We start from the raw sequence: 12,028 nt of genomic DNA, 5'->3' as shown, positions 1-12,028 counted from the left end.
CCCTATGGTGCTAGGTTCTTACAAAGTTCTCAAATACTTGAACTTAATGTTCACCTAAGAGGTATTTATCTGTATAGAAACAGCTGGAAGATACTCTCATAGACATGAAAGCTTATGCTCTTTTTTTAAAGATTCTATCCATTTATTCATGAGAGACACATACAGAGAGAGAGAGACAGAGAGACACAGAGACAGAGAGACAGGCAGAGGGAAAGCAGGCTCCCCACTAGGAGCCCGATGTGGGACTCGATCCTGGATCCCAGGCTCACGTCCTGAGCCCAAGGCAGATGCTCAACCACTGAACCACCCAGGCATCCCACTATGCTTTAATATATGTCATATGTGCATGTTTTCACCTATACTAATTCCAATCTTGCAATTTAGGTATTACAATCTCTATATTACAAGTGACAAAACTGAGGATAACAGAAGTGACTTAAAGGTTCTATCTCTAATATCAGGCACAATCCAGGTCTACTTTAACACTTTATAACACCATACTTTAGAGAGGAACAAGCACTAACATTACATTTATAAAGCATTTAACAAATTACAAAGTGTTTCCAATATATCATCTTATTTAACTTTCACAACAACTGTAAGTTATGCAGGATGGATATTATTAGAATCTCACTTTATAAATGAGGAAACTGAAGCTCAGAGAGAAATTAAGTTGACCAATTCCTTGGGCAAGATGGCGGAGGAGTAGGGTCCCCAAGTCACCTGTCCCCACCAACTTACCTACATAAATTTCAAATCATCCTGAAAACCTATTAATTCAGCCTGAGCTTTAAAGAGAGAACAGCTGGAACACTACAGAGAGAAGACTTAGTGCTTCTAACAAGGTAGGAAGACAGGAAAAAAAAATAAAAAAGAATCAATTGGGGGAGGAGCCCCGCGATGAGCCGGGCTAAGGCTGGGCAGTGAAAGCCTGGTCCCAGAGAAACAGGAACTTTAAAAATCTGCACAGATTCTTCCCAGACGGAAAGGTGCTTAGCAGGGAACTCGGGAAGAACCGCAGAGGGGCAGTGGAGCCTCCAGGTTCCCAGGGTCACTAACAGAGGAAGTGAGCCCGGGGGTACAGTACCACAGACTGTGGGCAGAGCTCAGTAAAGGGCTGGAGCGCACGCTCGGCGGGGACTCAGGAGAAGATCATGCGGCGGCTCCAGATGGAGGGGGCTGCGCCCTGCTGCCGTCAGGAGCCACAGCCACGGGAGCACAATTCCAGCAGCACAGGCCCCAGATCCCAGGACTCCAGGGGACACAGCCCAGGATCCTGCATTCCCCCAGGACAGATGGACACGGGGAGGGCCCAGGACAGCCAGGATGCTCCTGCTGCCAGGCACCCCAAGGTGTGCAGATCAACTCCCCCCACCCCAGGAGCATCTAAGCCAGGGCAGACTGAGAGACTGCGGTAGTTACCACGGAAGCTGACTCCAGAGCTGGAGGGCTGGCCGCCGCCAGTGTTGTTGTTCCTCCTTGTGTCACCCTGTGCCTGGGATGGAGCGGGGCCCACCAGGGAACAGGGGCCTCACAGGATAAACAGCTACCACTGAGCACTGAACCTGGCGGGGGCGGGGCAGGTACCCCAGGTACACACACATGAGAATCAGCACAGCAGGCCTCTTCCCCAGTAGACCAGCTGGAATGACAGGGGAGAGCTGGAAAGTTCCAGGGGAAGTCAAGGGATTTACAGTATATAGAACCAGAAGATACCCCTCCCCTTTTTTTCCTTCCTTTCTCCGGTACAATTCGCTTTTAGCCACTCTGCACTAAGCAAAATGACTAGAAATAACTCACCACAAACGAAAGAATCAGAAACAGTACTCTTTCCCACAGAGTTACAGAATTTGGATTACAACTGGATGCCAGAAAGCCAATTCAGAAGCACAATTATAAAGCTACTGGTGGCTCTGGAAAAAGGCATAAAAGATTCAAGAGACTTCATGACTGCAGAACTTAGATCTAATCAGGGTGAAATTAAAAATCAATTAAATGAGATGCAATCCAAACTGGAATTCTTAACGACAAGGATTAATGAGGTAGAAGAACGAGTGAGTGACATAGAAGAAAAGTTGATGGCAAGGAAAGAATCTGAAGAAAAAAGAGAAAAGCAAAAGACCATGAGGAAAAAGTTAAGGGAAACAAATGACAGCCTAAGATGGAAAAATCTACGTTTAAATGGGGTTCCAGAGGGCGCTGAGAGGGAGAGAGAAACAGAAAGCATATTTGAACAAATCATAGCTGAGAACTTCCCTAACGTAGGGAGGGAAACAGGCATTCAAATCCAGGAGATAGAGAGATTCCCCCCCCCCAAAATCAATAAAAACTGCTCAACACCTCGATATTTAATAGTGAAACTTGCAAATTCCAAAGATAAAGAGAAGATCCTTAAAGCAGCAAGAGACAAGAGATCCCTAACCTTTATGAGGAAAACTATTATATTAACAGCAAACCTATCCACAAAGAACTAGAAGTCCAGGAAGGGCTGGCAGGATATATTTAGGGTTCTCATTTAGGAAATGAGAAGAACATTCGGCCAAGAATACTTTATCCAGCAAGGCTCTCATTTAGATTATGAGAGATAAAGAGCTTCCAAGATACGCAGAAACTGAAAGAATACGTGACCACTAAACCAGCTCTACAAGAAATATTAACGGGGACTCTGTAAAAGAAAGAGAACACCCAAAGAAATAATCCACAAAAACAAGGACTGAATAGGTATTATGATGACACTAAATTCATATCTTTCAATAGTAACTCTGAACGTGAAAGGGCTTAATGATCCCATCAAAAGAGGCAGGGTTTCAGACAGGATAAAAAAGAAAGACCCGGGGATCCCTGGGTGGCTCAGCAGTTTAGTGTCTGCCGTTGGCCCAGGGCATGATCCTGGAGTCCCAGATCGAGTCCCATATCAGGCACCTTGCATGGAGCCTGCATCTCCCTCTGCCTGTGTCTCTGCCTATCTCTCTCTCTCTCTCTCTCTCTCTCTCTCGCTCTCTCTCTACATATCTCATGAAAAAATAAATAAAATCTTAAAGAAAAAGAAAAAGCAAGACCCATCTATTTGTTGTCTACAAGAGACTCATATTAGACCTAAGGACACCTACAGCCTGAAAATGAAAGGGTGGAGAACCATTTACCATTCAAATGGTCCTCAAAAGAAAGCAGGGGTAGCAATCTTGCTATTTATCAGATAAATTAAACTTTATCCCAAAGACGGTAGTAAGAGATGAAGAGGGACACTATATCATACTTAAAGGATCTATCCAACAAAAGGAAGTAACAACCATGAATATTTATGCCCCTAATGTGGCAGCTGCCAAGTCTATCAATCAATTAATAGCCAAAGTTAAGGGGGATCCCTGGGTGGCACAGCGGTTTGGCGCCTGCCTTTGGCCCAGGGCGCGATCCTGGAGACCCAGGATCGAATCCCACGTCGGGGTCCCTGTGCATGGAGCCTGCTTCTCCCTCTGCCTGTGTCTCTGCCTCTCTCTCTCTGTATGACTATCATAAATAAATTAAAAAATTAAAAAAAAATAACCAAAGTTAAGACATACCTATATAATAATACACTAATACTGGGAGACCAACACTGCGCTATCTGTAATTGACAGATCTTCTAAGCACAACATATCCAAAGAAACAAGAGCTTTAAATGATACACTGGACCAGATGGATTTCATAGATAATTACAGAACTTAACATCCAAACACAACTGAATACACATTCTTCTCAAGTGCACATGGAACTTTCTCCAGAATAGACCACATAGTGGGTCACAAATCAGATCTTAACCAAAACCAAAAGATTGGGATTGTCCCCTGCATATTTTCAGACCATAATGCTTTGAAACTAGAACTCAATCATGAGAAGAAATTTGGAAGAAATTCAATAACGTGGAGGTTAAAGACCATCCTGCTAAAAGATGAAAGGGTCAACCAGGAAATTAGGGTAAAAGTAAAAAGATTCATGGAAACTAATGAGAACGAACATACAACCATTCAAAATCTTTGGGATACAGGAAAAGCAGTCCTGAGAGGGAAATACATCGCAATACAACCATCCATCCAAAAACTGGAAAGAACTCAAATACAAAAGCTAACCTTGCACTTAAAGGAACTGGAGAAAGAACAGCAAATAAAACCTACACCCAGCAGAAGAGGAGAGTAAATAAAGATTCGAGCAGAAATCAATGAAATAGAGAGCAGAAGAACTGTGGAACAGATCAACAAAATGAGCAGTTTGTTCTTTGAAAGAATTAATAAGATAGATAAACGATTAGCCAGCCTTATTAAAAAGAAAAAAGACTCAAATTAATAAAATCACGAATAAAAAGGAGAGATCACAACCAATACCAAGGAAATACAAACAATTTTTAAAAACCTATTAGGAGCGGCTATACACCAATAAATTAGGCAATCTAGAAGAAATGGATGCGTTTCTGGAAAGCCAAAAAACTACCAAAAGTGGAACAGGAAGAAATAGAAAACCTGAACAGGCCAATAACCAGGGTGGAAATTTAAGCAGTCAACAAATCCTCCCAAGACAAAAAAGTCCAGGGCCAGATGGCTTCCCAGCGGAATTCTGTCAAAAGTTTGAAGAAGAAATAATACCTATTCTACTAAAGATGTTCCAAAAGATAGAAAAGGATGGAATACTTCCAAACTTGTTTTATGAAGCCAGCATAGCATAGCCTTGATTCCAAAACCAGACAAAGACCCCACCAAAAATTAAAATTATACACCAATATCCCTGATGAACACAGATGTAAAATTTTTCAACAAGATACTAGCCAAGACAAGAGAAACAAAAGCAAAAATGAATTATTGGGACTTCATCAAGATAAGAAGCTTTTGCACAACAAAACTAAAAGACAACCTACAGAATGGGAGAAGATATTTGCAAATGACGCATCAGATAAAGGGCTAGTATCCAAGATTTCTAAAGAACTTATTAAACTCAACACCAAAGAAACAATCCAATCATGAAACGGGCAAAAGATATGAACAGAAATCTCAGAGGAAGACATAGACGTGGCCAAGAAGCACATGAGGAAATGCTCCACATCACTGGTTCAGGGAAATACAAATCAAAACCACAATGAGATACCACCTCACACCAGTGAGAATGGGGAAAATTAACCAGACAGGAAATAACAAATGTTAGAGAGGATGTGGAGAAAGGGGAACCCTCTTGCACTGTTGGTGGGAATGTGAACTGGTGCAGCCACTCTGGAAAACTGTGTGGAGGTTCCTCAAACAGTTAAAAATAGATCTGCCCTACGACCCAGCAATTGCACTGCTGGGGATTTACCCCAAAATACAGATGCAGTGAATCGCCGGGACACCTGCACCTCGATGTTTATAGCAGAAATGTCCACAAAAGCCAAACTGTGGAAGGAGCTTTGGTGTCCATCGAAAGATGAATGGATAAAGAATATGTGGTCTATGTATACAATGGAATATTACTCAGCGATTAGAAACGATAAATACCCACCATTTGCTTCGATGTGGATGGAACTGGAGGGTATTATGCTGAGTGAAAAAAGTAAATCAGAGAAGGACAAACATTATATGGTCTCATTCATTTGGGGAATATAAAAAATAGTGAAAGGGAATAAAGGGGAAAGGAGAAAAAATGAGTGGGAAATATCAGAAAGGGAGACAGAGCATGAGAGACTCCTAACTCTGGGAAACGAACGAGGGGTGGTAGAAACGGAGGTGGGCGGGGGGTTGGGGTCACTGGGTGACGGTCACTGAGCGGGGCACTTGATGGTATGAGCACTGGGTGTTATTCTATATGTTGGCAAACTGAACACCAATAAAAAATGAATTTATAAAAAAAAAGATACTAGCCAATAGGATCCAACAGTACATAAAAAATATTATTCACCATGACCAAGTGGGATTTATCCCCGGGATGCAAGGCTGGTTCAACACTTGTAAAACAATCAATGTGATTGATCATATCAGCAAGAGAGAAAACAAGAACCATAGGATCCTCTCAATAGATGCAGAGAAAGCATTTGACAAAATATAGCATCCATTCCTGATCAAAACTCTTGAGAGTGTAGGGATAGAGGGAACATTCCTCAGCATCTTAAAAACCATCTACAAAAAGCCCACAGCAAATATCATTCTCAATGGGGAAACACTGGGAGCCTTTCCCCTAAGATCAGGAACACAACAGGGATGTCCACTCTCACCACTGCTATTCAACAGAGTACTAGAAGTCCTAGCCTCAGCAATCAAACAACAGAAAGAAATAAAAGGCATTCAAATTGGCAAAGAAGTCAAACTCTCCCTCTTTTCAGATGACATGATACTGTACATAGAAAACCCAAAAGACTCCACCCCAAGATTGCTAGAACTCAGACAGCATTTTGGCGTGTGGCAGGATATAAAATCAATGCCCAGAAATCAGTGGCACTTCTATACACTAACAATGAGACTGAAGAAAGAGAAATGAAGGAGTCAATCCCATTGACAATTTCACCCAAAAGCATAAGATACCTAGGAATAAGCCTAACCAAAGAGGTAAAGGATCTATACCCTAAAAACTACAGAACACCTCTAAAAGAAATTGAGGAAGACATAAAGAGATGGAAAAATATTCCATGCTCATGGAATGGAAGAATTAATATGTTGAAAATGTCAATGCTACCCAGGGAAATTTACACATTTAATGCAATCCCTATCAAGTACCATGGACTTTCTTCAGAGAGTTGGTACAAATCATCTTAAGATTTGTGTCGAATCAGAAAAGATCCCGAATAGCCAGGGGAATATTGAAAAAGAAAACCAGACCCGGGGGCATCACAATGCTGGATTTCAAGTTGTACTACAAAGCTGTGATCATCAAGACAGTATGGTATTGGCACAAAACAGACACATAGATCAATGGAACATAATACAGAACCCAGAAATGGGCCCTCAACTCTATGGTCAACTAATATTCGACAAAGCAGGAAAGACTATCCACTGGAAAAAGGACAGTCTCTTTAATGAATGGTGCTGGGAAAATTGGGACAGCCACGTGCAGAAGAATGAAACTAGACCATTCTCTTACACCTTACACAAAGACAAACTCAAAATGGATGAAAGATCTCAATGTGAGACAAGAATCCGTCAAAATCCTAGAGAAGAACACAGGCAACACCCTTTTTAAACCTGGCCTCAGCAACTTTTTGCAAGATACATCCATGAAGGCAAGAGAAACAAAAGCCAAAATGAACTATTGGGACTTACTCAGGATAAAAAGCTTCTGCACAGCAAAAGAAACAGTCAACAAAACTCAAAGACAACCTACAGAATGGGAGAAGATATTTGCAAATGACGTATCAGATAAAGGGCTAGTTTCCAAGATCTATAAAGAACTTCTTAAACTCAACACCAAAGAAACAAACAATCCAATCATAAAATGGACAGAAGACATGAACAGAAATCTCACAGAGGAAGACATAGACATGGCCAACACCACATGAGAAAATGCTCCACATCACTGGTTCAGGGAAATACAAATCAAAACCACAATGAGATACCACCTCACACCCGTGAGAATGGGGAAAATTAACCAGACAGGAAATAAAAAATGTTGAAGAGGATGTGGAGAAAGGGGAACCCTCTTGCACTATTGGTGGGAATGTGAACTGGTGCAGCCACTCTGGAAGACTGTGTGGAGGTTCCTCAAAGAGTTAAAAATAGATCTGCCCTACGACCCAGCAATTGCACTGCTGGGGATTTACCCCAAAGATACAGATGCAATGAAACACCGGGACACCTGCACCCCGATGTTTATAGCAGCAATATCCACAATAGCCAAACTGTGGTAGGAGCCTCGGTGTCCATCAAAAGATGAATGGTAAAGAAGATGTGGTTTATATATACAATGGAATATTACTCAGCCATTAGAAACGACAAATACCCATCATTTGCTTCGACGTGGATGGAACTGGAGGGTACTATGCTGAGTGAAGTAAGCCAATTGGAGAAGGACAGACATTATATGGTCTCATTCATTTGGGGAATATAAAAAACAGTGAATGGGAATCAAGGGGAAAGGAGAGAAAATGATTGGGAAATATCAGTGGGGGTGACAGAACATGAGAGACACCTATGTCTGGGAAACGAAGAAGGGGTAGTGGAAGGGAGGTGGGCTGGGCATTGGGGTGACTGGGTGATAGGCACTGAGAGGGGGCACTTGACGGGATGAGCACTGGTGTTATGCTATATATGTTGGCAAATCAAACTCCAATAAAAAAATATCCAGAAAAAAAAATTAAGTTGACCTAAGGTCACACTGATGGCATATGACAGAGCTGAGATCCCATGGTTTTTTTCAATATTATCTACAGCCCTGTTAGAAAGCAAAGTCATGTTGGGAATGAGACTAGGTATAAAATATAAAAGTTCAGTACTTGCTTTGGGAAAATCATAATGAAAATAAGTTTAAAAATTAAAGAAAAAATTCCTTTCCTGAAGGAAATTTTTATATTTATAGAAATGCAAATGTTATTCTTATTACACTTCCATTCTAGGCCCTTAAAGATAATAGTAATTACTAAAATTATTTTCCAACTAATAGTTTATACAAAAGATTCACAAACTGTTTTGCATATGGTAAAGAGTTGTTACAAGTCACTTACAGGAAAGTAGGTTTCCACAATTTCAAAATTCAGGAATCCAATTATAATCCAAACCAAAAGGGTAGCAATGGAAATAATAACAATAAAGGGAACAAAGTAGCCACTGAGTTTGTCTGCAAACTGCTGGATAGGAGCCTAGAATAATAACAACAACAATAATAATAATACATGTATAAAAGTTTCCTTTTTTGATAATGAATACAGAGTATATTTGGTATTATACACAAATATTTTAATAATCTCCATATTAATGCAACTAGAGTTAAAGGAAAATATAAAAGCTAGGTCAAGATTTATACTGAGTAGTCTTTTAAAAAATACTTTGTTTTTTCTAGGGAATTAAGTTACCTTTGATGTTTGTGCCTCTTCCACAAGTTTAACTATTTGAGATAGTGTTGTTTCAGCTCCAACATGGGTTGCACGGATAAGTAGTGACCCATTCTGGTTAATGGAACCAGCAATTACTGTGCTGCCAGATTTCTTAGCCACAGGCATTGCCTCCCCTGCATAAGGAGTAAAGATAGATTTAGGGAACATAAATAAATACTATCTTGAAACATGTTGTTATTTATTAATTGTCAAAGATATGTGGAAAGTATATTCTTACTTCATGAAATAGAATCTGGATAAATGCCTAGGTCAAAGTTTTCCTCCCTTTTTTCTTATGTCAGTTCTGGGCCAAACCCAGGTATACATACCTTAAACTAGAAAAATCTATTAATTCAGCTCTTATATGCAGACACCTTTAAAGCTGCATCCTAGTCTTAGATCATTGGTTTTAAATATGTTCCCAAGGAGCATTTAGAAATGTGGGAGTTCTTATTTATAATAACTATTGGAGCATGGGGTACTGCTACTCCAATTTAGTGGGCCAGTGTCAGGGATACTAAATGTATTACAATGTGCAAGCAGTCTCCCAGAAGAACTGTCCCACCTGAACTGGCAATAGAACCCTATTGAGAAACACAGATTCCTAAATCATTTCCTCATAATCCATAAACTGAGCCTTTTCTGGGACTATCCTGAGGGTTAAGGCAGGAAAGGTATTACGTTGGTTCTGTTCCAGATTGGCCTTAGTTATCTAAGATCTCCAAAACTACTCTAAAGCTTAATCTCTTAGAGCAGACCCTGATGTGGAAAACCTGGCGTCATATTCCAGCTCAGACCAGACCATTTTTTTTTAATTTTTTATTTATTTATGATAGTCACACACAGAGAGAGAGAGAGGCAGAGACATAGGCAGAGGGAGAAGCAGGCTCCATGCACCGGGAGCCCGATGTGGGACTCGATCCCGGGTCTCCAGGATCGCGCCCTGGGCCAAAGGCAGGCGCCAAACCGCTGCGCCACCCAGAGATCCCCCAGACCAGTCTTTAGGGCAGGAAAACAAAATAGGTATTTGCTCAGGAAAATCTGCCAAAGTCTCTTGGACAACACATTAGAATGAGACAACTTCCTTGGGTTACACATTGTAGTAATTAACAATCTTCAGTGAAAAGAGCTTTCAGTAGCATCATGGAAAACACAAAGTAAATCTACAGAAATTGAAATAATACAGTCTTAAACAGAATTCATATTCTCTTTACTCATCATTTACTCATTCCATAGTTTCTACAAAAAGCTCTCTACCTTTTGTTCCTATTTTTTTTATTAACACTGTGGATTCACTTTACTTTCATGTCATGATCCTCTGAAAGAACATACCTGTGATGAGGGACTCATCTACCATAGAATGTCCTTCAATAACACGGCCATCCACCGGAAATTTGCCTCCTGGAACCACTTTAATGATGTCTCCACGTTGTACAAGTTCTACATCCACTTGTTCTTCACTGGATAGGAATTAACATAAAAAGTATTGGGAAAATATGCTTTTCAGCCTGATCTTTCTGTGCCAACTTATTGGTTCAGGTCAAGCTTGTGGCAGCATAATTGCTATCAATGGAAACTAGAACTAACATGTAAGCTGGAGCTGCAATGTCAGTTCTGTTTACTATTGGGGAACAGCTCAGTACCCGGCACACAGTGGGTGCCCTGTATTTTTGTTGAATAGTGACTGAATGAATAAGTTAAATCTTTAGAAAATAATGTGAGAGGTTGTATTTAACTAAACTATTTATTTATTGTGTAAATTTGCCTATATAATTGTATGAGTATACAAATAAGAAATAAAAAAGAATGAAATTTTTAAAAACAGAATGAAATCTTCTCACGTCTTTAGCTCTAACTTCCAGTTTACAGGTAACACAGGAGTTATAGAACAAGTTAGGTGACACCACAAGGAAGCAGAGTTTGATTCAGACTGCGTGATATTCTACAGGACAAATGATGCATGGTTCTTTAACAAGACACCTGCAAAGGGCGGCAGTGAGAGGGTGTGAATAGGAGGGAAGAGCTGTTCTAGATTAAAAGAAACATGTCAGTCAAATGCTTGACACATGGACCTTGTTTGATTTCAATTTCAAAGAAACAAAACTTTTGGAGACAGAGGCACCTGGATAGTTCAGTCAGTTAAGCATCCGACTCTTGTTCTGCTCAGGTCATGATCTCAGGATGAGATCAAGCCCCACCTTGGGCTCTGTGCTCAGCAGAGTCTGCTTGAGATTCTTTCCCCCTCCCTTGCCCTCCTCATCTGCTCTTCCCTGTCTGCTCCTCCCCCAACTCACACATGTGCTGACTCATGCTCTCTCTTTCACCCCTCTCTAAATAAACAAATAAATAACTTTTTGGAGATAAAAGGAAAAATGAGAATATAGACTACATATTAGATGATACTAAAGTATTGTTAATCTTCTTAAATGCAATATGGTATTATAGTTACATAAGAATGTCCTATTTTAATAGAGGTACTATAGGAATATTTAGCAATAAACCAATATGACTGTAATTTAAAATACTACTGCAACAATGTAAAGATAGGATGTATAAATGAAGTTTGATGAAATGTGAATAACTGTTAAATCTGGGAGATAGATTATGTGGGTTCATTATATTCTTCTCTCTACCTCTGGGTATATTCGACATTTTTCATAAGAAGTTAAAATGAGAAGGGGGAAGAATGAAAATAAATACCTTAGGAGAATATTATCAGAGTCAAGAGTTACAATAGTTGCTTCTGTAGCTTGTAGTGAAATTAGCTTGGCAAGTGCCTCTGATGTTTTTCCCTATAAATGAAAATAAACATGCTAACAATGCTAAGGCAAAAAAAAAAAAAGCTCAGGTTTTACCTAAAATAAAGATATAATACTTAACATTTGCCAAAAAGGTAGCTTTAGGAATATTAATTAGTTCAAATTAGAATATGCTTCACTTCAAAAATATGAAGTATACAAAATATAAAATGTATTATTAGGCATAGTTTATAAGTAAGTAATGTAAATTAAC

The 12,028-nt window shown here is 39.9% G+C and overlaps 1 protein-coding gene across 13 annotated transcripts in view; it reads right to left on the bottom strand.

The window, feature by feature from the left end:
• Nucleotides 1-12,028, bottom strand: part of ATP7A (ATPase copper transporting alpha) — a 154,045-nt gene that overhangs the window by 42,068 nt on the left and 99,949 nt on the right. For all 13 annotated transcript variants that reach the window (XM_025466244.2, XM_049107383.1, XM_035712174.2 and 10 more), the window contains 4 exons: nt 11,717-11,808; nt 10,349-10,476; nt 8,996-9,150; nt 8,648-8,782 (listed from right to left, as the gene is read on the bottom strand). In XM_025466244.2, the coding sequence (XP_025322029.1) occupies nt 8,648-8,782; nt 8,996-9,150; nt 10,349-10,476; nt 11,717-11,808 (510 nt within the window). The remainder of the gene's footprint in view (nt 1-8,647; nt 8,783-8,995; nt 9,151-10,348; nt 10,477-11,716; nt 11,809-12,028) is intronic.

This window comes from Canis lupus, chromosome X, assembly GCF_003254725.2.
Source record: "Canis lupus dingo isolate Sandy chromosome X, ASM325472v2, whole genome shotgun sequence".
Lineage (NCBI taxonomy): Eukaryota > Metazoa > Chordata > Mammalia > Carnivora > Canidae > Canis > Canis lupus.
This window is presented reverse-complemented; position numbering and strand designations above follow the sequence as displayed.